Below are 27,541 nucleotides of genomic sequence, written 5' to 3' on the forward strand. Positions count from 1 at the left end.
GGTTAAGAGCACTGGCTGCTCTTCTAGAGAACCCAGGTTGATTCTAGGCACCCACATAGCTGCTCACAAATGTCTCATGCCTTTTGACCTCTGTGAGTATCAGGCACATATGTGGTACAGAGACATATGGTACACTCAGGCAACACACCTGTACCCATAAAATAAAAATAAAAATAATTTTAAAAGTTACATTTTAATAGTCAAACGTAAAACAATGGTATCTTTTCAGTCTACAGATTAACTAGTTCCAAGAGAAGAGGTTTTTACAAATCTATTCCTTCCTAAGGGACATTTAATAGAACATTGCAAAGAATAAATTACAAGGATCTATCTAGTTTGTTTAAAAGACTGGAGGTGACAAAAAAAAATGAACATCTGTTAAGGTTTGCAAAGATCCCTGCATAGATGTACCACTGACTGCAAATGCGCAGGGCTTTTATCTGTTTGTCCATTCTTCTTTCTTTGAGGGAATAAACAGCCAAACTAATTTGGTTTATCCAGATTTGCAAATTTTATAGCGGGCTGAGTTCCTGAGGGAAGTAACAGCAGATGGATAGCTGTGTTGTTCTAATTTCAGCCACCGTGGGGCTTAGAAAGCTGTCACTTTGTAAAAAGACAACCAATTTCTCACTTTAAGAAACACAGAAAAGTAGTGAATATGTCCAGAATTTGTTTCATAGCATCTTTTATATTAAAGCCCAGGCTTGCCAGCTTGCAGTAATTAGAACGGGATTTTATAATGGCAGCCATTGTCCTCCCATCTAAAGCCACACAGGAGGAGGAGGCCCCTTAACACATCGGAGAGAAAACGGGCACTTGCTCACTACATCACAATAACAGACTCCCAACCACCAGTCAGTAGGAAGCCACTTTGGGTTTTTTTTGGCTTTACTACAAAGCGCTGGAACACAGCTGATCATCTGACCCCTTTCAATAAGTTAAATTCACATTCAGGGTGCATCTGTCTACAAAATACATCCCAGGAACCCAACATCTGGGATCTCACACAGCACAATTCAGAAATGATTGTAGTAAATACAAGTGCATTAAGTGATCTTTAGTATTTTGACAATACTAAAAACATAATCTTTTTATATTATCTGTGGAAAATATGACCCAGCAGAATAATGTACCATAAAGAGCTGCTGAGACTGCAGATAACTACACTGCACCATAAAGATCTGCCCATCCTAGCTCTAGTCATGGGAATCCACAAGCTTTGAATCTTCTACTCACCTCACTCACCTCCTGTTAAAGCTGTCAATTCCAAAACGATTGTGTTCTCGGGTAAGTTGTAAGGTTTATTCATAAAATGATAGTTTCCTTCCCAGGTTCACCTCTCAAAAATCTTTCTAATGTATGGTTTCTCTCCCCTTGTCTCTTCCCTCGTTTTAAGAGTTTTCCCTCTTTGGGGAAGTGGTAGAGGGCTTTATGGCACATCCTATGAAGAGTCTCTGCACACATCTAAGCTATAAGGAAGCCCAGTGCCTGTCAGTCCCATTACCTGCCTTAGGTTTTGCAGATCTTTTTTTTTTTTTTTTTTTTTTTTTTTTTTTTTTTTTTTTTTTGGTTTTTTCAAGACAGGGTTTCTCTTTATAGCCCTGGCTGTCCTGGAACTCACTTTGTAGACCAGACTGGCCTAGAACTCAGAAATCCGCCTGCCTCTGCCTCCCAAGTGCTGGGATTAAAGGCGTGCTCCACCACCGCCTGGCTGCAGATCTCTTTTATCTGCAATTCATTCTCTTACAGCTTCTTTTATCTTTCCACAGTTTGACATTAGATGTTGGAAGATATAAATTATTATTAAATCATCTGTGTGTTTTTAAGTACCGCTCTATTTGGACTAGTTTTGGATTAAATTCATGGGAATGGAGACACTGTGCTGGCTAGTTCTATGTCAACTTGACACAAGCTACAGTCCTCTGAACAATGGAACCTCCATTGAGAAAGTGCTTCTGTAAAATTAGGTTATAGGTAAGCCTGCAAGGGTATTTTCTTAGTGATATGGGAGGGACCAGCCCCTGACATATGGTCCTGGGTGTTACAAGAAAGCAGACCGAGAAAGCTATGGAAAGCAAGTCAGTAAGCAGGCCCCCTCCATGGACTCTTCATTAGCTCCTGCCTCTGGGCTTCTACCTGATTTGAGTTCCTGACTTGGATTCCCTCAGTGAACTGTGATTCAGGACATGTAATTCAAATGAACCCTTCCATCCTCAAGTGGCTTATGGTCATGGTATTTCATAACAGTAGAAACCCTAAGATACTTATATAACAGCAAAAATATTTAACCAAGTGCTACCTCAAAGGTATAAGGAAGTGTGATACTAATAGAGCAATTTAGCCAGAGGCAGTAAATAACCATCCAAACAGTAGTTGGAAGAACACCAGTAGCAGAGAGGAAGAACTTCTACTTAGGATTAAAGACAAAGTTTATCCTTAGCCCAAACTTAAAAGTTGTGTTGAGGATTGTCATGCATGTGCATCCCATATATGGGTAGTAATATATATCACTTAACTATTTTCAAAATGAACATTGTTCTAGGGTCAAAGGACACAATAATGATAAAACATAGGAATGATCTATAGGAGATTGAGGTATCATAAAGAATCAGATACAGTGTCAAAGCATGAGAAAGAAATGACAATGAGCTGTGTTACATGTTTTATACAAAGCCAATGGATTAATAATTAATCATTATAGCATATCTTTCCTCTAAAAGCAGATTCACAGATCTAATGAGCACTGAACATATCTGTTTGAATGCTAACAAGTACCCAAAACACAGAACAAGAGGAAAAGCTAGTTTCAAATCTTCCCCTCAACTCACACCTATTCCTATCCTATTCTTCATTTTAAAATAATTTTTATTATCTTTGAAAATCTCATTTAATATGTTTTATCATATTCAGCCCCCAACACTTCTCCATACCTCCTTCAAAATCTGCCTTCACCTCCCTACCCACTTCCCAAGTCCTGTTCATTCCCTATTCGATAACCCATCAACTCCAATTTACATTGCCCATTAACTACTAGGAGTGGGGCAATTCACTGGCCTATGGTTGACCTACCAGGAGTCACATCCTTAAAGAAAACTGACTCTACCTTGCCTGGAGGCCATCAGCTGTTCATGGCTCCATGAGCCCCTCCCCACTCCATGCTTCAGTGCTGACTGGCTTGATCTTGTGCAAGCAACCATAGCTGCTATGACCACAAGAGAGAAATATCTTCATTGGTTAACCATACTAGTTCTATCCTCTCAGCTGCTCAGAACAATCAAGAAAGTCCTCTTTTCTTTCACAGCCTGTATGCAACCTATTACTCAGTCTTGCTAGACATGTGTTCACAATTCACTACGAATGTAAATGCTTTTTCCGACTTCCACTAACAGTGCCCTCATCTGAATCATTCTACTTTTTCATCTGGCTCCTCCTGCTTTATCTGGTTCCCCCCCCCCNCCCTCCTCAGCCTTTCTAATGCAGAAGCCATATTACACTTATAAAATGCAAACCACACAAAAATTCATATCTCATGACTAGAAAAGTCCTTATATACAAATATATGTTTGTTGAAAAAGTGAAACTATAAATATCTAGGACAGAAGAAAGTTGTCAGTACTGTTAGCAAGGCAATACAGTAAAAGTAAAACTAGGTCACTGAGAGGAAGGGATGATACCAGAGAAAACAAAATAAGCAGAACAATGTAAAGCTATGGGTACCAAAGAAGTTTAGACTCTACTCGGTGGTCAGAGCAACCTATCAAGTAGTAGAGGAATAAACAGGTCCAGATTTACCTATCAAGGATCACTCTTACTGTGTGTAAAGAATGCCATTTTTGCTGGGTGGGCAGCTCTTATGATTATAATAGGGAAGCTGAGACAAAGCTGGCTTATGCTATATTATAAAGCTGTATTTTAAACAAAACACCACCCCAGAAAGAACAAGAATGGATGTATTATATAGATGATAAGTAATCAGACTGTAAAATGAAAAACACGCAAAGGGTCATTGATACCCTGAGCAAAAGGCAACACTAGCCTTAATTAGCATAAAGGAGAAAAATGAGGCACAGCCTGAAGTAAATTTGAGATGTAGTACACACAGTAGATGTGTGTCGAACACAGAAGTGGCACTGAGACACAAAACCAGTGCTGACTCATCAGTTTTCCATGCTGAGGAACCTCCTATGCAGAGAGGACACACAGAGCACAGTGTACATCAGTAGGCACAAGAGTTCTTGGTGACATTTTCAGGTTAAAAAAAATGTCATGGTATCCAGGCATCCAGATAAAGCTCCTATTTGACAACTAAAATTATGAGAATGAAAAAAACAAAACAAAAAACCCAAAATGTTAAAAACATCTGACTAGAAGACTCAAATTTTAAAGTCATTAACTTATATGGTATAGGTTAATGCTACTGTTTAACAACATCTGAAGCAAAACTTGAAGATAAATACCAAATAGGAGCTTCAGGAAACAGAAACTCTGAGGAGGCAGAAAGCTTGTAGGTGGACAATCACAAGAAAACAGTGCTTTCTAGAAACAACAGGGAAGTTGCACATATGAACTCAGGGATTGGGGCAGAATGCATGAGACCTACACAAGCACAAGGCAGACAAAATCCCATCATAGTGCGAGGTGTGGAGGCATGAAGTTCTACCTTTAGCTAAAGAGCTATCATGTGAAAGCTGTTGAGAAACAGGGAGTTAGTTTTCTTTAAGGGTGTGAACCCATGTAGGTCACAGGTCTAAGGCAAGCCTCCCACCCAAGAGTATTTTGGGACCACAAATTGGACTCAGAATGTTTAAAAGGGAGGGGATTCTCAAATACTTAGAATATATTTTTAAAAGGGGGAAATTAGGGGCTGGAGAGATGGCTCCGTGGTTAAGAGCTTGTAGCAAAGACCTGGATTGGTTCCCAGCACCCATGTGGTAGCTTACAAACATCCTTAACTACAATTCTATGGGACCTGGTGCCTTTTTCTGGACTCCATGAGCAACACACACACACACACACACACACACAGAGAGAGAGAGAGAGAGAGGGAGAACATACATACATACATACATACATACATACATACGGGTAAAACATATACACATAAAATAAAATGATTATTTTCATAAAAGAAACAAAAATGTACTGTGACCATCGCACTTTCAAGGTAGGACCTTCAAAACTCTGTGAGGACTAGATGTCAGTGCACACACTGACTGATGTTGACCAAATGATGTCCAATAGGGACCTAGAAGCAAGCAGGTATCCACAGTTACATTTCTTTTGTGTCAGGGCACAACAGTGAGTCAAATAAACATTTGTTGTAACTTTCCCAGTCTTGTAACTGTGGAGCAGAAAGCAGATCAGCATAGAAGGTGATTATGAGAAGATAAGACTAGGAAGAGACATAATATAAAATCCATAGAGTAGGCTATGCTACCTAAGGAAAAAAAATTCTACAGAGACCAGAAACAAACGAAGTCCCAGCATCACAAGGAATCTCAGAAATTAGCAATGGGCATTGATATGTGGAACACACAGGTGAGAAGTGAGAGAATTTTCAGATGGGGGAACTTACTCATCTCAGTACCCTGCACACAGCACTGTGAAACAGCACCTGTTTACACAAAGACCTTTTTTTTTTTTTTTCAAACATCTCAATATTTAAAAAGATACCTGTGTATTCCACGGAAGGGAAGTAACATTCAGATGGGTTTTCGGTGAGCAGCAGCACAAATTTTTCCAGTAGTTCTCCTAAGGCTGTGACAGAGATGAGAGTGATTAGAATTTTAAAAGTCAAGAAAGCCTAATGGGTGACAGCGCATCTTTAAGTCACAGACTAGTACATAAAAGTCACCTGAATGCCACAGCTCTGAGGAGTTCAACTCAAAATACACTTTTTCAGTATTCATAATGTTCCTGATTTCAATTAAATTTTAATAACTTAGCTGTGAACACATTCAGTATATAACTAAAGAAGAAATAGCTATCATCTTTAGATTACCTAACAATTACTTCGGAATTTGTTAATTGTTTGTAAGGTATTCATGAAGTGATCATTTCTCATCATTTGTATACAGAAGAAAATAGTGAACTCTCAGATGGAGATTAATGCATAGCTCATGTCACTTTCAGATCTGAGGCATATTACATCTTTTATACTTTATAGCTGATGCTATCTGTTCAAGAATCCAGACCAAAGAAAGTATGCAATATTTGACTTAGAAATGACAAAATGATTCCTTTCCAAGTTGCTGTGATAATATCACAGAGTTTGCATATATCCTACAAATGGATGCTCCAGGGGATTAGGGTTAATATGCAGCCCAGAGGAATTTGTTTTCTTTTCTCTAAAGAAATATATCTGTAGAGTAGCTGATTGTTATACGATAAAGCCAGTGATCTTGCTTCACTTTAAAATTGTGCCCTTCTTACTCTTGGAATATTAACCATGACCTTTGTTAACGACATGGATTCTATTTTACATTCAGGTATATTCTAAGCATGTAATTCTTCAAAGAAAAATTAATGTGTAAAATGTAAAAGCCAAGTAACAAAAAGGGAACGGTGTAGTTTTCAGTAATTGTAGAGAGCAAGCTATATATTACGACAGTTTGATAGCTAGAGATGAAAATGAAATGTTTTTATTCATTGAATTCTATTTATTATAGGATTTCAAAGCAGAGTAAGTATTTAAAAACATGAAAATTTAATAGTCATGGCTTAAAAATACCTCTGCATACGTTTAAGTTTTGAAATTGTCTAGGCTGGTTCTATATTTATAAACAAAGGCATAAGACTATTGTATTTCTAAGGTTGTTTCAGAAGTTTGTCTTTTAAGAATCCACATATCATATATTCCAGCGTGGCCACTTTTAACTTCTATGTAAATAAACTTTTGAGCAGATTTTCTATAAAGGATAATGTGATGAAGTTCACATACAATTATTTTTAATTTAATGGTTAAGACTAATAATCTAAAGTGCAAGACACATAGTGATAAACATTGCTCAGAAACATCATTGTCTATGGATATGTCCATTTCAACCTTCAACTATATTGTAATTATGTGCTATGTATTTGTGTATAATGTTAGAAAAAATGGGCGAAAGCAAGCATTCCACTAAGCAGTGATAGATGTGCATTCTCTCAAACACACGGGGTTTGGTTGCTGTTTTTGTACCAAGGCTCATGTGTAGGTCTTCAGGTTAATTTGAACCTCACACAGAAAGCATGATATTTGATACTTGTGTGGTATGCAAGTTATTAGATTTGCAACTTTCACATGGAAGACTTGGCCTGGGACAGGATGATTCAAAGGAGAGCCAGAGAAAAGAATGAGCTGGCATCTCTCTCTACACTGGAACAAAAAAAAGAAGGAAGATTCTGCCTTCTAATCCTCTAGGTACAAGGGAGCAATTTACAAATTGCATGTTGGGATTTTATTTACTTTGTTTTGGTTGGATTTGTATTTGTTTGTTTGTCTGTTTTTGTTTTATGCTTTGTTTTAGAATCAACATACTCAAAATGCCAGCAGAATCTCCTAAAATGAAAGAAGTATGGAAGGTCACAAACATTATAGCTTATTGGTGAAAGATACTAAACTTTAAGGTGCGAGAAGCAATTCTTAATGTTAAAAACAAATTCACTCTAGAATGTTGCCCTGAAAGCAAACTATGGAGTACCATTTCATCTAAAATGTATACTAATCTTAAGTGACATGTCTGAGGTTTCTATAAAGGATTTTAAATTACGGCCTTTCTACCTTTAATTATGCCTGCTCTCTAGGCTAGGAACATAGTTAAAAGACTCTACAATTGTATTCATAGGCCTAAAAGAACACGTGGGTTTTCTGTAGAAGAAAGACTGAAGGCAGGACCTGAAGAGAAAGAGGTTGAATTTAATTCTCCTTTGACCTTGCCCCACCCCAACCCCATCCTACAAGAATGTTAACATTCCCCCCAGGTGGGCATATAATAAGGCAATTATATTCCACATGCCTGATACCCCACCAAGTCTGAGGCTGCTCTGGACAACTGATCATAGCTTGAGGAGCAACAGTCAGTTTTCTTCAGGGTTGGAAGGAGACGGGGAGAGAGCAAGAGAGAGTCAGCATTAGAAATGAAGAGAAAAGATAGAGCCCAGGAAGTAGAAGACTGGAATAGGAGGGAGATTTGATCAAGACACGTTGAACCAATATTAGATAAAATAGATTTAAAAGAGATGACACATTTGAGAAGTGAGCAAGCAAGGAGAATGCTACCCTTTGGAATGTGACCAGCACTCTTTTAAATAGATTTGCTGATCCATCACCATAATCCATTATATAAACAAAGTCAAATACAAAAACCACGTGATCATCTCCTTAGATGCAGAGAAAGCATTTGACAAAATCCAACACCCATTCATGATAAAAGTATTGGAAAGATCAGGAATTCAAGGCCCATACTTAAACATGATAAAAGCAATCTACAGCAAACCAGCAGCCAACATCAAAGTAAATTGTGAGAAGCTGGAAGCAATCCCTCTAAAATCAGGGACTGGACAAGGCTGTCCACTTTCTCCATACCTATTCAACATTGTACTTGAAGTCCTAGCCAGAGCAATTNGACAACAAAANGAGATCAANGGGATACAAATTGGAAAAGANGAAGNNAAAATATCACTTTTTGCAGATGATATGATAGTATATATAAGTGACCCTAAAAATTCCACCAGAGAACTCTTAAACCTGATAAACAGCTTCGGTGAAGTAGCTGGATATAAAATTAACTCAAACAAGTCAATGGCCTTTCTCTACATAAAGAATAAACAGGCTGAGAAAGAAATAAGGGAAACAACACACTTCTCAGTAGTCTCAAATAATATAAAATACCTTGGCATGACTCTAACTAAGGAAGTGAAAGATCTGTAGAATAAGAACGTCAAGTCTCTGAAGAAGGAAATTAAGAAGATCTCAGAAGATGGAAAGATCTCCCATGCTCATGGATTGGTAGGATCAAAGTTATAAAAATGGATATCTTGCCAAAAGCAATCTACAGATTCAATCTGCTTGTGGACGTTGTACATCGTGGTGCGGAGCCTAGTGCGCACCACGATGTACAACGTCCACAAGCAGTCCACTATGTTCATAGCAGCCTTATTTATAATAGCCAGAAGCTGGAAAAAACCCAGATGCCCCTCAACAGAGGAATGGATACAAAAAATGTGGTACATTTACACAATAGAGTACTACTCAGCTATTAAAAAGAATGAATTTATGAAATTCCTAGGCAAATGGTTGGACCTGGAGGGTATTATCCTGAGTGAGGTAACCCAATCACAAAAGAACTCAAATGATATGTACTCTCTGATAAGTGATATTGGCCCATAAACTTAGAATACCCAAGATATAAGTTACAATTTGCAAAACACATGAAACTGAAGAAAAATGAAGACCAAAGTGTGGACACTTTACCCCTTCTTAGAATTGGGAACAAAACATCCATGGAAGGAGTTACAGAGACAAAGTTTGGAGTTGAGACAAAAGGATGGACCATCTATAGACTGCCATATCCAGGGATCCATCCCATAATCAGCCTCCAAACGCTGACACCATTGCATACACTAGCAAGATTTTGCTGATAGGACCCTGATATAGCTGTAGTGAGACAATGCCAGGGCCTAGCAAACACAGAAGTGGATGCTCACAGTCAGCTAGTGGATGGATCACAGGGCCCCCAATGGAGGAGCTAGAGAAAATACCGAAGGAGCTGAAGGGATCTGCAACCCTATAGGTGGAACAACATTATGAACTAACCAGTACCTTGGAGCTCTTGACTCTAGCTGCATATGGATCAAAAGATGGCCTAGTTGGCCATAACTGGAAAGAGAGGCCCATTGGACTTGCAGACTTTGTATGCCCCAGTACAGGGGAATGCCAGGGCCAAAAAGTGGGAGTGGGGGGGAGTGGGGGGGAAGAGTGTGGGGGACTTTTGGGATAGCATTGGAAGTGTAAATGAGGAAAATATCTAATAAAAAAAATTTAAAAAAAAATAGGTTTGCTGAGCCACATTGCCGCTTTTCATCGAGTAAGGAGGCAGCAAGGGCTCCATCTCTGATGCAGATAACAAACCTATACTAGACACGGAATCTGCCTGAGCCCTTTCCTCTGTTTTCCCATGTGTCAAAAATGAGAAATAAATGTATATTTTTAAAGTTATAGAAAATTAAAACAGCATCACCACAACAACACAGTGTTTATGAACACTCAAAATGTCTGATGGTTTCACTGGCCACACCCACTTAAAAACGAGTACATGACAGCTATCTCATCATAGCATACAAGAGCTACATTACAGGCTCAGTTTTTCTCCTATTCATCCTGCAGGAGGTGATCAGATATTTTGTTCCTCAGATCCTTGCATACTTAAGAACACATTTCTTTCTCATGCCTGTACTCCCTAAAATCAGAACTCTAATTTTGTAAGAACTTCATCCACACAACTCTATATAGTTTAAATAAAAACTATTGTATGCATGGCTACCCTGTTCTTCATCATGTTTCAAACTGTCCAGCTTCATTCTTTCATTTAAAAATATTTTCTGTTCTTTCACTTAAAAATCTTTGAATAATTACAGGTTCACAAGTTGTAGGGAAGCAAAAATGGCAAGAACTTCCATTAGCTATGTTGTAGGGCGACCTGACTTCAGATGAGAACCTTTTGACCTCTACATTTGTGAGGACAATTTCATTATGTTGACTAATGCTCCACTTGTATTTGACCTCCATCTGTCCTGAGAGGCCCACTGTCCACAGTATGCTTATCCTTGGTAGAAAATGTACTGATTCTCTTGGCTTTCAAGACTCCTTGTCTTGATTGAAAGGTTGATAATGTATTTGGTGTGGGGTTCTTTGCACATCTCCATTTTGGGGTCTACTCAGACCTTGTAAGTTCAGATCTCTCGGTAAGTTAACAAGTTTCCAGCCATCATTTCTTCAGACACCTTTGTTGTCCTGGACAACCTTTCAGGACATAAATACTGAGTCTGGCTGAGAACCATTTCCCATAATGTTTCCAAGACAAGAAGTTTACTTGTAAGAAGTCTTCTGCCTTTGGGAGGCTGCCCTTTCCCTGGTCCTTCAGCTAAAGAAAGCAGGATTTTATTGCTCCGTTCCAATTTTCCAGCATCTGTTGCCCTTCTGAATCAATCAGGCTAGAATATATAGATCAAACGAAAACCCAGAAAAATTTCCTTTCATGGATCCTAAGTAGTCTTCTGTTTTCCGGAGTCATTTCGTTTGCTATATGTGGGATGCCACAGGTCTTTACACAGGATAACAGCATCTGACCTGTCTTCCAAAAGTGTAGGTCACTTTGGAACCTTTTTTCATAGTTTTACTATGTCGGCCTTTAAATGTTATTTCTGTCAGATAAATGAGTTTTTCTCCTTTTATTGTTACCTTCTTCAAAAGTATTTTAGGGAGATGCTAAGAATTAAGCACAGGACATTACGTGCTAATCACGTGCTCTACCAACGAGATACTTTTGCAGCCCTGAAGTCTCATTAGAGTAGGCTTTTGCAGATCTAGCCTAAGGAGGAAAGTTCGATCTTCAGGACCCATATAATAGAAAGGTATGTGTTATAGAGTGACCAACTTAAACTGGAGTAATCACTCATAGGAACTTTAGTCATGAACTAAGTCATCAGTCAGTATCAATGAAAAATTATATACAAGGCAGATATTAAAATCCCATAAATTCTCTTAGCTTCCATATGTATGTTATGCCATACATATATCCTACCCACCCACATGGGCACACATGAGATCACAGAGCATGCACACATACACGCACAAGGACACACACAAGAATAAAAAAAAATTTTCTAAATATAGAAATAATCACTGAATAATACAATTATAAATGAATTCCATGCCTTCATTTTGCTTATTTAAAATTATTAGAAAGCTAGTATGCCTGGAATCCCAGAATTTTAAAGGCTCAGGCACAAGATTTTCAAGTTTGAAGTTAGTCTAGGTTTCACAATAATATTTTGTCAAAAGATAATCATGTATTAGATAATAGTGGTCCAGTTGCTGAGTAAGTACTTTAGTTACGGTAGCATCTTATTTAGAAAATGTTAAGATCATATCTATATGACTTTGGCCAAGTACAACCAAAATTTCAAACATTGACTATTAAATACACTGTATGTGCTATACAGTGACCAACTTAAACTGTAGTAATTACTCATGGGAATTTTAGTAAGGAACTAAGTCATTGGTCAATGTCAATGAAAAAAAATTATACAAGGCTTACTTCATACTAAACTTCATGACTATTAGAACACTCATAAAATATTAACAGGAGATACTGATTAGAAAATAATGAGGAAATGGTGCTTTAATAGAGAGCTGCCTCTAGAATATCAGATGCAAGGGGTTAGAAATGATCACATCCAGGGTTGCTTCTGAAGGTGATTGCTAACAATGGACAGATACTCAGAAATTAGGGTAGGAAAGCCAAAAGAACAGCACAAGCCAGTTAATTTACTGAGACTTCCCTGATGATAAAACAGGAAAGGAACAAAGGGAATTGTGTAATGATTTGATCATAATGAATAAAAAGTATAGAATCCAACACCACATTTGAAATTCAACCAGTGAAGCAGAGTGTCCTCTGGGTTTTCTTCTGGCATTGAACTGTTAATACAAATGGAGCAAAGTCCATGGACTAGTTAACATTCCTGTGGGGTTAGGAGAGATTTCGGCCCATGTAAAACATCACTTCACCCAGAAGTGTAAGTGCAGAAAGGCACAGTTGTCCATCCTCACAGGCTCACTTGATCCTCTCATGTTTTGTGCCTGGAAGGAAACCCGGAAACACAAGAAGCCCACATACATGCAAAAAAAAGTGGGATATTCTGCTCTGATCATTGTCAAGATGATCAGATTTAATTAAATGTGTGAATACTGCTTATTAATAGATTATTCTCCACCTGCCCACTGTAGGACAATACTGCTGACAAGCAGGTCCTCAAACTGTAATTACACTTCCTTCCTTCTCTCCATTTTCTCAGTTGGCCACTTGTAGTCATATAGAAATTTAAAATGAATTCAATCTATAATAATTTTGAAAATTTTAACAGGTAGACATTTATATATTATGTATCATTACATAGGTATGTTAAAGAAAAACAGAATAGGTTAATTTACAAAGGATAATTTATAAAGGATTAAATCCCATAACTGTAGGTCACTCATATTTATAACCCAAGCTGTCCAAGACTGCAGAGGTAGACTTGTGTGTGTGTGTATGTGTGTGTGTGTGTACATGTGCACACATACATATACATACACAGGCAGTCTGCTGAATGTTTTTGCAATGGGTTTACCCTCAGATTACAGACAGTATACATAGGGATAGGAAGAAAACCTAAGTGAGGGAAGTCATGAGTGACTATGCATTGTTGACACAGGCACAGCCATGTCAAGGACAGCAAGGCTTCTAATGTATGAGAAACTGGCAAAGCTGAGATCCACATGGGTATAAGACTTTCTGAAGGGGTCCCAGTGTGAGTGCCCATGAACATGGGACCAGCCTGTGAAAAGACTGGCAACTGCTGCTTTCTCCTCAGGTGTTCACAGCCTAGTGTTGTACTTCTGTAGAGACTTCCTACCAAGATTAGCTAACCCCTCCCCCTGTGCTGTACTGTAAACACACTGAGGTTCCTGGTTGTGAAGACAACAGAATCCTATCTGTTGTGTCCATGTGTCTCTCTGTTTTGATTCCCTGGCCACCAATAATCAGCGGTTCAAGACCAAAGCTGGGTGGGCCATTGTAAGGCTAGAAACAAGTATGCCATGAGATACTATATACAACAAAATAATTTATTATTAAGCCAGTATTTTACTTGTCTGTGTCTCTCTAATAAATACTGTCTCTAGTAAACAAAAGGTTAGGTATGAAAAAGTGACATAGAAAAGTAACGCTGTAGCTTTTGACATTAGATCACTTAGATCCACCTCTTGCCTCTTCTACTACAGAGAACTAGGCTGTTATGTAAAATTATGAATTTCAATTTCACCATTAATAAAATATAGGTTACATAATAAAGTTGCTGGGAGTACTGAGCTTTATGTAGTGACTAAGCATTAGGCAGAGAATCCTGGAGCTATGACTGGAAGCAGCTCATGGGATACTGAGGGACACAGCATCAGAAAGCAATGAATAACTGAAGGACATGTGGATTATGCCCCAGATGCCAAAGTAAACCTTTTGATCAGCTTAGCTATACCATTCAGAAGATAATGGATAGACATGTGACACTGCTCTTCCCCTATGAGACAGAAACACTCTGAACTGTGTTCTGTTATTATTTCGTTTTTCAAGGCAGGGTTTCTTGTTTATCCCTGGCTGTTCTGGAACACTCTCTGTAAACCAGGCTGACCTTAAACTCAGAGATCCACCTGCCTCTGACTCAGAAGTAATAGGATTCAGTGTGTGTGTCACCTAAGGCAAGAGTTGTTGGTTTTTGATGTATTTAAACATTTAAACTAAACTCTTCCAAGCCACTCCTCCCCTAAGTTGCTATGTATTTTTGGCCATGTGCAAAGCCACTGAGAAAGCGTATTTTAAATATTTTCTCTTATACAATCAAGAATTTATATAAAGTATAAATCTTAAGGGATACGAAACATGTTTAATTGCTCATTCATACTCATGCTGTGGAGAATAATTGAATAATTTGTGATTTTGTTGCCACATAAATATTTCATTATTCTCTAAAATACCATTTCTAGCAAGCTATAAATTTAGTTCTAAATTCCTGTTTTTAATTTTATACAAAATATGAAAGCCATTAAGTATGGCTGATGAAATTAAGTCACTTCTAAATGACAACGTTTAGGAAGTCTATCTTTTAGCAGCTACAGATTAAAGTTACAGCTCCTGAAAGCTAAAGCACAGGTAAATAACTGAAGTTAACCTTGCCTGATAAGTTTGAAACTAGAGATGCTGTTTTATGACAAAGCTTCCTTGGGAATCATGCAATTGGCTTTGCTGGATGCCTTGTGATGTTTTAAGATACTTACGTCACTAGTGAACTGGATAAGTCCTCTACAAAGATACGGCAATGTGGTATATGAAGGTGAAGACTGTTAAAATCAAGTAAGCTGTAGCCCAAGGAAAGACAGGGGGACCTCAGAGATGCTCAACACCTCAGATAGTCTGTTATAAGGCTTAAGTCTGATCTTTGGTTCTCTCGGAATTACAAGTCCCTTGAAGGACAATGGACTTTTCCTCTGATGTTTCCTGCACACAGAGGTAGAACTCCCCAGGAGTCACAGCTTCTGTTCTAATGATTTTATGCAGGGACACCCTCAGTATAGAACAACTCACTCACCACTTCCATGGACTGCATCAGGCTTGGACTTCATTGTTTTACAAAACTGTCTTCGGCAGTTCTCTATCCACTCTGTTTGTTTATCGGACATTTTGAAGCATGATAACAGGTTTCCAATATCATTGTCTATTAAGCAAAATAACAGGTTAGAATATTACAGGCTAGAAAATCAAATATCTGTGCTGAAGTTAAAGAAGCTAACAATAATCCCTAATAGCAAGATGGAGCAATGATAATTTTGTATAAGAAAATGACAGCCTTCCACTCTATATTGGAACCATTAAGTAAATTAAGGGTTAAATGAACACTGAAACTAGTATACCACAATTGCCAATCATCAGATTGGCCACTAAATGAGAAATAAGCAAAGAGCATGCATAGCACATGGCTAGACAGGGCGTGTTTCACATGTAGAATAGGACAAAGTGAGCTGGCAGCAGAAATCCTATCAGATTAATGCCAACAAAAGGCAATTTACAAATTATTAGTTTCAGAATTTCCTACTTAATATTTTCAGACTTTGGTTGGTAGTGGGTAACTGACCATAGAAGCTGAAACTACAGGTAAGGAAAAACACTCATATTCCTGTACATGCACACACACAAAAAATATACACAGAGACATCTCGGTAAAGACGATCTAAATTACAGTTCTAATTAGTCTTAAAAGGTTGAGACATATCATCCATCATCACACAGTTATCACAGCCAAATCTGTGTTTGTATGCATAACAAACAATGGATAAAAATGTTTAAGTTACAAAAAAAAAAAAACAAAGCTTTGAATGACACACAACAGTACCTCCACTGTGCTATGCACACACTTCGTACTCAGGATGTTTCTGCCTAAGATTCCAAAGTACTGGAATTATAGGTGTAAATCACCATGCCCAGCCCCTACAGAAAATAATAGCCTTGCAAAATCAAACTGATACACAAGTAACTCCCTGCCCAAAAGTATCCACTATTGTTTTGAAAGGACTTAGAGGAACATAAAAAGGAAATGGCTAAACAGACTGTAGTTTATAATTAAATACTGACCTCCCACTCTGTAAAAAGAAAGCAAATAGCATTTGTATAACAGCTTTTGATTCTCTCATTATACTGAGCAAACTGAAAGAGGTAAAGAGGATATATACTCTGCATTATTATTCCTAGGAAATGAGGGCACCAGAAGAGCAACCTTATAGTAAGCACTGGTTCTCAAATGGCTGCAGTTTTGACCCCAAAGGGGAATTTGGCAATAGGCATGAGAGGTCACCTGGTATCTGATGGGCAGAGAACCCCAGAAATGCTGCTAAAATCCCTATGTGGCAATACCCTGGCTCCCCAAAATCAAACTTTCCAAAATACTAATGGTGTTCTGGCTGAGCTGAGGTGGAAAAACACCAATTCAGAGTAATAAGAAGGATCAGTGTCCACCTGTGTGTGACTAAGGATGGAGAAGAGAGGACTTGGAGTAAGAAAGACTTGCTGTGAGGTCATGAGAAGATGTTATGGTGCTTATAACTATAGATATTTGTAAAATTTTACAGTACTTTCTTTAAATGAGTGCATTTTGTCACATATAAATGTGATAGATACACCATGCATGTGTGAATGTTTATAGATAATTGAAAGCCAATGACAAAGCAAGTTAGTATGACACTCAAATATGAGTGGCTCTACATCACAATTTGGTGTGCCGTTTACATTGGAACTGACTACACATTTATTAAAGGTGTGTGCTTATATAAAATGCTCACGAGAATCCTAAGGAAGCCAGATGTGGAAGCTTATGCCATTAATCCCAGTGTTACAGGGATTAGTAGCTTGGAAGCCACCGAGGATCCATTGTTCCCTCATGGTCAACTTTGGACCCCAATTCCTGTTTCCCTGACAATACCAGAATGTTAAACGTCACTACAGCACTTCCTTAAGATTTAAGATGCAAGAGGAAAAACTGGAGATTATATAGTCTTTATTCAAGTCTATTACGGAAAAGCATCTTCTTCCTGGTCAAAGAACAGAATCAGAGTTCAACTCTTGGCCTGCCATGGAGACATGACTTGCCAATCTGTTGCACAGATTACAATGGTACATATGATTGCCACTTCCCTTCAGAGTTAATTCACCTGGGCCTGTCAATCAGCTGACGTACCTGAAGTTGTGTTATAGAGATGGAAGCAATAACTTTCCCCTTGATGCAATAATGCACTGTCTCTCTATAGAGGTCCCTCTCCCAAGGCAGTTGTTTACAGGGCTTCTGTCATGCTATACTGAGAAGTCTGCCTGGTTTTGAGTCTTAACTTGAAAAGTGTAAGTTTGCCTTCTTACATCTCTACCTCTGTTTACAAATACTGTCCCAGAGCCTCACCAAATTTTCTTTGACAGTCTGTGCTTTTTCAGACTTTCTCTGAAGTCCCTGCCCTTCCATCATGCAGCTGACTGATGCTCTCCATTGCTTAACATGTTGCCTGGCTTAGACCCTAACTCAAAAGCAAGACTTCCTTCCTCTTTTCCATCCCTCTCCTCCTGGCTGCTGCCAAGATTTATAGCTTGTCTGACCTGTATTTTCTCTCTCAAACTTTAATAAAATGGTCCTTAAGCTTTCCTCTGAACTTAAATTCTATAATTAGCAAATGAGACTAATAGCCTGACAGAGAACCACAAGTTCCTTAGAAGCACACAAGCTGATGAAGCTGGTAGGATTGGCCCAAGTTCAAGGCCATCCTGGAGTACATAGTAAACACCACACACACACACACACACACACACACACACACACACACACACACACACGGACAGCATCAAGAAAACCCTTAATGATTAAATAATGGTTAATGGTATTTTTAATAGTATATTTTATCTATGAGACAGTGACTCATATAGCATGGGGTGGTCTCAAAGTTGTGATCCTGAGGCCTATACCTCTAGGCTCTAGGCACTTAGATTATCAGCCTGTGCCACTGTGGTGGTTTGGATGACAGTGTCTCCCACGGGCTCTGTCACTGGTCCCAGTTGGTAGCATTGTTTGGAGAGGCTTATGAGGTGTGGTCTCCTTGGGGGAAGTATGGCAATAGGAGTGGACTTTTAGGGTTTAAAACCAACTGCCAGTCCCCATTCATGCAGTTTCCTGCATGTGATTTGAGATGTGAAGACCCAGCTCACTGCTCTAGCTGCCATGAGTGACATCTCCTGCCAGATGGACCCTTTATCTCTAGAACCATAGGCGCAAGTAAACCTTTCCTTCTCTAGGTCGCTTTGCTGTGGTGTTTTACCACAATAATAGGACAATCATAACATGTTTATAATTCTGACCAATTTCTGGGTGCAATACAGGGGTTTGTAATAAGATGAATATATATATAAGATGCATATAAGATGTAATAAGATGAATATATATATAAGATAATAAGATGAATATACATATATATATATGTATGTATATATATATATATACGAATGTCACTAAATATAAAAATTTCATTTTTGGCTTCAAGTACCATTTTAAATAGCAGACTATTCTATATAATTCAAATGGTATAATAGTATTTCTAGAAACGGAATATCATAAATCAATACCAGCTATTATAATTCAGCTCTAATGAAGTCACTATAAAAAAACTACCATTTTTCTACCCCCAAATTAGCTTGCTATATCTTACAAGACAGAAAATGGCATGCCACTCCTCCATATGCTTCTTTAGATCCACATACATCAAAAGTATCTATGAAAAACCAGGAGAAAAATGAAAATATTCAATTTAAACTATTCTAACTCCCATTGAAGAAAATGCAAAAAACAAGTAGGAAAGAAAAGAAATACAAAAAGCTCCCCATTTCTGATATTCACCACTGACAACTGACATTGTTTCCTCTCTGAATGCAAGCATTCCTGTTAAACAGAAGAATAGAATTTTTCACTTCATTTGTAATGGTTGGAAATACTATATAATTTAAATGCATAAGTCAAATATGACATTTATCATATAATATTATACACAATGAAAAAAGTAGACTATGTAACACAAAAAAAATGAAAAAAAAAAAAGAAGTAACATCAGTTTAATATAAATACAAAGACGCCCTACTGTTCACTCAGGAAACAAGCCGTCGTTTAATTTCAATATGAGATTGTGAATTTCCACATATAAACCTGTAAGAGATGCTATGGAAGGAGCATAAATCTCAAGGTAAGTACCAAGAGATTCCCAGGCTACTTCATACAGCCAGAATTGCATCATGAAGCTTATTTGTGGAATTAGTGATTTCCATTCGAGTTTCTATTCTTTTATTAATATGGCCATCATTTCAGATTATATTATAATAAGCAAGAGAAAGCAACAGAATGCTTTCCAAGAAGCACATGAAACACAAGCAGGCATTTACCAAACTCTAAATTTGGAAATGTACACAACATTCCATGCTATAATTAGTCAAACAGGTTTCATCACATTTTCATACATGTGTATAATGTGCTGTGATTGTCTAAATAAGAATGGCCCCCACAGGCTCACAGACTTCAATGCTTGGTAACCTTGAATGGCACTATTAGGCGGTGCAACTCTCTGTGTGTCCCTCTCTTTCTGTCTGTGTGTGTGTGTGTGTGTCTGTGTGTGTGTGTGTGTCTGTGTGTGTGTGTGTGTGTGTGGCTTTCTGTCTCTCTCTTTCTGTCTCTCTCTGTGTCTCTGTGTATCTCTCTGTCTCTCTATCTATCTCTGTCTCTCTCTCCCTCCCTTCCTGCCTCCCTTCCTCTCTCTCTTCCTTATGCCTGCAGCTCCAGATGTAGAACTCTCAGCTATCTCTCCAGCATCACAACTACCTGCATGTTACCATGCTTCCTTCCATAGCAACAATATACTAAACCTCTGAACCTGTATGCTAGCCCAGTTAAATCTTTTCCCTTTATAAGAGTTGCAGTGGTCATAGTGTCTCTTCACAGCAACAGAGCGTTGACTAAAACATGTATTTTGCTCATATGTACCTTCATTACCTTCTCTGGCCCCTATAGTTTCCTTCCTCTTTCACATTAATCTCCTGTTTACTTTCTTTTCTTTTTAATCTAGATTCCATATATGAGAGGATATGTGACACTTGTCATTTTTAAACTTAACATAGCATCTAAAGGCTTCCTAGTATTTGTTAAAGAACTGCATATTTAAACATGTTCAAGATAGAACATATTTAAAGCAGAGTATTCATTTTCCTCAATTGATCACTTCATTTTTTTTTTATACTTGTTGACTAAATATTTACTGGAGGAGAAATAGCAAAGTTTGAAAACATGAGGGTTAGGGTTGTACTAAAGAAAAAGTGTATGGTATACTTCTCATTGTTACAGATACATTTATTTCCATTTTTAAGGAGATAAACACATAAAAATATATCCTCATTCTTCAGAAGTTTAGTAGTCTTACTATCTTACCAGACTCTTCACTTAATGAGTTAATCTTCAGGGAATAAATCTGAATTCCAAAAAGAAAAACAATAAAGAAATAAGAAAGACTAAGAACATAGTTAGTTTGATTGAGTTCCAGGCCAGTGAGAGATATGTGCAACCCTATCTCAAAATTAAGTATCCAGGAGAAAAAAAAATCCCTTTTCTATTGCACGGTACATAACTCACAGTGTTTGTGGACTTATATGCCCCCTCATAATGTGCTCTAATACGTCAGAGCAATTCAGATAGCAGATGTGCAGCACGGCAGGGAGCTCATGGACTCACCTAAGGCATGGTATGGTTCCTACAGACAGTCACATATAGAGCTTAAAGGTTTAACCACTTATACTGAATTTATTCAAACCTCAAAATTTATAAGCTGACAAATTTGTCCTGAATTTGCTTATAGTTTGTATTATGTCCATAATTATGAGCTATTGCCATTTACAGTTATGGACTCTAAGATGAAATAACTGTTTTGTCATAAGGGAAGATATCAGAAGAATTTATCTATATTTTAATACTAGCTGGCACATTGCATTAAAGAGAATGATTATCAATAAGGAACTCACTCTTATGTAGTAGTAAGAGAATTTTCTCATGAGGCAGAAAATCAATTTCCCATCAGATACGTAGAAATATGATGAAAGAAGCAATAAAAGTATAACCCTGACACTACAGAAGGATGGATTTGGAATAACTGTACAATGGAATGTTGTATAGTTTGTTTTTTTAATTGTGAGAAAAATGGGCTAAAAGGATAGCTATACATACCTTTATGTGCCACTGAAAATGACAATGACATTTTATAGATAATAAAGTAAGTGTAATGAGGGTACCCAGCTCAGGAAAGATGTATACTGGAGTGCACTGTAAGGAACATTCAACTACATGTGCTGTGGATGTTCAGTCAGATCTGAGGATAACACAGCTGAGAGGCAGAGTCACTTAGATCAGTCTGGAAATAATTCCCAGCGTCTAATGACAATGGTCTGAAAGGCAGCATTTGATGGGAGAAGAAATCTCATCTTGATTCCTCATGACATTAAACGTGTGTGGATATGGTCCGACTTTCTTAGACCCTTGATACCTTGAGAAATCAGCAAAGACAACACCGATTTCTTTGGTTCGCAGTTCCATGGGTTTTAGCACAGGGTGATTTTATCCGATTTTTGCTTGTATATGGTTAATTTTGCTGATTTTATCACTTTGAGGCTGTGAGTGAATATATCTATAAATATACTAAAAATAAACAAATTGGCCAAGTGGTGGTGGCACATGCCTTTAGTCCCAGCACTCAGGAGGTAGAGGCAGGCAGATCTCTGAGAATTCGAGGCTAGGCTTGTCTACAGAGCAAGTTCCAAGATAATCAGGGCTACAAAGAGACATTCAGTCTAGAAAAATGAACAAACAAACAAATTAACTGTGTACTTCAAATGGATGAATTATATCATATATTAATTATATCTCAACAAAGCTATTAACAGCAGTGAAAAATGTCTGTATGATTGCTCTGGAATCTGAAGGATGACTACCACAGAAGTGACAGAGATGAAGGTCAAGGAAGAGAAAGGACAGAGAAGAAGTGCACATGTTTACACAGGCGGCTCACTAGCTGTCACTTCACTTACACACAAGAAAGCCAACCTTCTGGAAGGAGGAATGGATGCTAAGGAGTTCCTAGGAACACTAAAACATTCCATTCTGTGAGACGTTCCTGTTGTATTTTTAGCTTTCAACAAATGACCCATACACATTTCTAAGACCTGTGAAAATAACCAGTGAGCTAGTGCTATCCTGCGAGACTTACTAATGGACTTAGCAATACACAAAAGAAAGACAGACAGCATACTCTCCAGCACCCACTGAGAAAACTGTACATCAAAATAACATCACAATAAAATGGAAATCCCACAGTACATAGAAGCCCTGAGTGCAAGAAGTCCTGTGTGAAGGTGTATTATTGACATGGATGTGACCATGTCAAGGACCCTGAAGTTTAGAAACCCCTGGGAAAACCCTTTGCCCCACAGTAAGGCTCAGAAAGATGGCAACATTCTCCTCTGGTCCACATGTGGACATTGCTGGTGTGTGAAGAAAATGCTTACCACAGTGTTCCTTGCATTGATATGTACAACCTGTCAATGGTCCACTACTGAGACAGTTCCGATGGAGATTAGGGCTTGACCCAGAAGCCCTGCTTCCTTGTTTATCTGTTATAACATTACCCCCCTAGTATACCAGAATGCAATAATCCACCTCTCCATTGAACTGTATATAATTAACATGCTGAGTCTCCCAAAGAGTGCAGACCACCCATTCCCAGCTCTGTGTGTGTGTGTGTGTGTGTGTGTGTGTGTGTGTGTGTGTGTGTGCATTCTTCTTTCATCCCCTTGAAGTCCATGGTCTGCCCCTGGCAACATGCTACATGTAGTACCACAGCATCACGATATCTGGGGTATAACATGATAGAGTTTGCTTATGGCAGTCATATAAAGGCAATGTGTGTTCTCTCTCTTTCTCTGTAGCATATTTGTATGTGCCCAAGTGTGCTGGTGTGCTTATCTGTGCAGATAGAGATGGATGCCAGAGGTTTATGTTGGCACATTTGAACTGTTTCTCAGTTTTGTATTTTAGGACTGGGTCTCTCACAGAACCCAGAGCTTGCAGTTTGGGCCAGAGTGGCTGGCATCTGAGTCCATAGGAGCTGGCTGTATTTTCCTCCAACAGATATGTACCATTCTAACCAGTCAGCTTCTATGTGGTGGCTAAGGATCAGAACTCAGATCCTCATACTTTCTCGACAATTCCTTTATCCCGAGAGCCCTCTCCTCAGTTGGGAGAAAGTAATTTTTAAAAATAATAAAAGAATGTCAGACAGAGAAAAAAAAAGCATAAATCGTCGTATTTTTTCTGAAATATTTCTCTCTAATGCCTTCAGTATCTGGAGTGTGCTACTCAATTCCTCAGACTATACTTCAATTTCAGCACAGGAAGTCTACATTTCTCTTGCCTCCTGAAAAAACAGAAGTCTTCGCCCTAAGTTCAGGCAAACAGAATAAAGTAGAGCAGACTAGTCAATAGGTCCTGAAAACTCCTGGGGGAACTTGGAGAATAAAAACAAACATGTCTTCATACTATCTTATAAGCGTCCTGTTGCAAACAGTCGGTCCCATGAGCTACCTTCCAGCACTTCCTGAGGACAACTTCTAACATGCTAACCTGCACCTGCTTTGTGCTCACAGAGTCAGTTTTTGTCTTCTGCAAAATGAACAATATAAATTACACTAGCACAGTTCCAGTTTATTCCAAGTATTAATTACTGGTGCTATAAGCAACATAATGTTTGCCTTTGATGCTCTGTACTCACATACATGTATGTGCACATATATGTGTGTATACATACACATGGAAATCGTTAGCTTTTATAGGGCCACCTAAATTTTTATAATGCTGCATTGAAATGTTCGCAAGGAGAAATGTCTGAACTAGATAATGCCTCCAGACTCGTGTTTAGAGAGATGATGTTTTCCTCATTAAGTTCACAGAGTTCTGATTTCCATATTTACATTTGAGGGAAAATGAGATAAAATTTTACTTCCTGTGGCACTTCCTGTTTTCCTCCCTCATCTTCAATCATGGTAAATATATTAGGACTATCAGAATGACATATAAAATTTATAAACTTAATATATCTTTGCAAGAGCTCTTCCTGAAGTTATCTTCACATGATCACCACTGCTTAGATCATTTTCTTTGTAATATAGAACCACAGACGAGTTTGGGGATGGGGGTGGCACGTCTTAGCAGGATACAGCAGGTACTGCTGTGAAATTAGGACTACCGTCTGATTCACACGTTTGTGGTTGTTCACAAATGGAGCTGCAGTATAAATAACTTCCTATCATGTGGGAAATGACAGAATAAATAATTCTAGAATTGTACAGTCCTTTCTAAAACAAAACCTGTGCTGGGAGGGCTATGGCGATGGCACAGCCTTCTAAGCCAAAGAAGAGAGATTTTTGCCTTAGAAGAATAAGCATAAGCACCATGATCCAATAGGTGTTGCAGGAACATCATTCAGGCTGCTGTGTGAGAAGAGACTGAATACAAGCAGGCTGGATGAAGCAAGAGAGGATTTAGTTTAGATTTGTGGAGTCAATATGACTTGCTGTCAGATTACTTGTGGGGCTTAAAGGAAGGAAAGGCACCTAAATAGCATTTGGCTTATTGCCTCAAGAAATGGAGACACAAAAGTTGCCATGTCTGAATTGGGGAAGAATATCAAACGAACAGATTTTAAGAGAGTGTCAGAAAATGATCACAGTCATGTTGTCTGATGCACTTACCAACTTTCCTAGACAGATGTCAAGAGAACAGAAACATGTGACCAGAATCTACAGTAGGGATAAGAGCTGGAGACAGCAATCTGACAGTCACTAGGATACTGGGCAGCATCTCCTCACTGACAAGACAAGCTAAGATCTTCACAACAGCGAAATGGCCAGTAAAAGCAAAAGAACACTCAGAACTGAGACCCAGTACACTCCAAAATTTAAGAGTTAAGGAGATGTGAAAGATGGAAGGAAGGAAGGAAGGAAGGAAGGAAGGAAGGAAGGAAGGAAGGAAGGAAGGAAGGAAGGAATATAATCAGAAATGTATTTATCACAAATGCAAAAAAGGAGAAAAACTTAACAGGTAAATTTTCCAGGAGACAAACAAAACAATATTTCAAACTACGAGGGGTTAAAAGAGAAGGGGGAAGACAAAGAAGAGGGGGAGGAGGAGGAAGGAGATGAAGATGAGGAGGACAAGTGTAGGATTTTCTCTGCTGTTGCTAGGTCTAAGTTAAATGAGCATTAAGATGAGGCTGGCATACCTGTGAGCTAGAGTGCTAGGTAGAAAGCCTAATAATTGGCTTGCAGGAAATTTGAGAAAGAAGAACATAAGGTAAAGGCATGGGTATTCTCTTGAATTTTTCAATAAAATGAAGGACATAAATGGAGTTGCGAATTTAAATATGAGAGAATAGGGGTTTGAGAAATAGCTCAGTCCATAAAATGTGTGCCTTGTAAGCACAGAGACCTGAATTTAACCTGCAGAATCCATGTGGGCATGGTGGGAAATTTATTTTATTTTCATTTTTATTTTTTATTAGATATTTTCTTCATTTACATTTCAAATGCTATCCCGAAAGTCCCCTATACCCTCCCCTCCCCCGGCCCTGCTCCTCAACCCACCCACTCCCACTTCCTTGCCCTGGCATTCCCCTGTACTGGGGCATATAATCTTCACAAGGCCAATAGTGGGAGATTTATAATTCCAGCACTGAGGTGGCAGAGACATCAGGATGCTTGAGGCTTCCAGGCCAGTCAATGTAGCCTACTTGGCAAGTTCCAGGCCACTGAGACCCTGCCTCATTACCCCTCCCATGTACATATGTGCACAAGAATATACAAGAATATGAACACACACACAGAAAGTTATAAACAAATAAATAGAAATAAACACTATCCTTTTTGGCTCATGGGAAAGGCCCAGGAGGAAGTTTAGGGTTTAAAAAGACCTAAGTTCTGTCATTGTGACATCATAGACCAACCTCTGGGATATTGTGCTTAGTAAATAAGCCACACAAAGACATTGCTATTGCATGACCTCATTTTGAAGTCTTTGAGGCTATCTGAGAAAGAATAATTATGGAGGGCTAAAGATCATGCTCTGAGGGAGACATTGGTCAAGAGATACAAAATTTCAGGAAAAGCAAAGAAGCTCAAGAGATCTGAAAATCAGTAAGAGAGGCTCCTTCCCTGGCAACCAGGGCCACTCCGGCTAGGGAACAGGTAAGCACTTTTCACTCGGCCCACTCTCCTTCCTTGCCACCTCCCCAATTTTATACCCAGCTTGATAGCAACCTGACTGCTATACCCTCGGCTTCCTCTCTGCCCCCAGTGAAAAGGAACTAAATAGATCTACAGTTTTCCCTTTTTCTTTTGAACAAATTTGTCCCTTCTACAAATCTGTCTCATCTTCCAACACCAATGGCAATGTCTCCCAGGAAACCCACTGGCCATGCAGGGAATCAGGTAGCAATCCTCACCCTCTACCTGTCCTCCAATTCTAACGCCCCTTGTCACCCCCAGCCACATAGCAAACCAACTGCAGTGACCTGTATTGCCTCTCTGCCTCCACTCCCTGAATCCATAGATCCTCATGGCAAACTCAACTTTGCTTCATCTATGGACCCTCTCAGCACCCTGCCTTTTGCCAATCCCCACTCCTGCTTGCCAGGTCCCAAAACTAGAATTGGGGGTGGGTAGGAGGAAATTCTTAAACCCTGTTGATGGAAATGTAAACTAGTACAGTTACTACAGAATCAGTATGGAGATTTCTCAAAACACTAAAAGCAGAATAACCATATGATCCAGGTATACCGTTGCTGACCATATACCTAAAGGAATCTAAGTCAGCATGCAGAGATATTGTATATCCATTTATACCACAGAGTACTGACAAAAACCAAGCTACAGAAGCAACACAGAGACCTGCCAATGGAGGATAGAGTGGAATATATACACACAGTTGAGTCTTATTTAACCACAAAGAGAAAATCACTTCCATAGAACAGAAAGTCTTCAATGTTAACTGAAATATACTATATGAAAAAAAAGCAAGTATCTCATTTTATCTTAAATGCAGACTCTAGCTTTTTGGAAAAAGAAATGAAAATAGAAGGCTA

At 38.6% G+C, this 27,541-nt stretch overlaps 1 protein-coding gene across 2 annotated transcripts in view; it reads right to left on the reverse strand.

Annotated features, from left to right (window-relative positions):
- The window catches only part of Tbc1d32 (TBC1 domain family member 32), a 213,273-nt gene that overhangs the window by 38,981 nt on the left and 146,751 nt on the right, over positions 1–27,541 (reverse strand). The window contains exons 26-27 of one of the 2 annotated variants that reach the window (XM_021174643.2): positions 15,385–15,510; positions 5,674–5,757 (exon numbers count right to left, since the gene is read on the reverse strand). In XM_021174643.2, the coding sequence (XP_021030302.1) occupies positions 5,674–5,757; positions 15,385–15,510 (210 nt within the window). The remainder of the gene's footprint in view (positions 1–5,673; positions 5,758–15,384; positions 15,511–27,541) is intronic. The other variant, XM_029482691.1, reaches the window with a different exon arrangement.

Source organism: Mus caroli, chromosome 10 (genome assembly GCF_900094665.2).
Source record: "Mus caroli chromosome 10, CAROLI_EIJ_v1.1, whole genome shotgun sequence".
Taxonomy (NCBI): domain Eukaryota; kingdom Metazoa; phylum Chordata; class Mammalia; order Rodentia; family Muridae; genus Mus; species Mus caroli.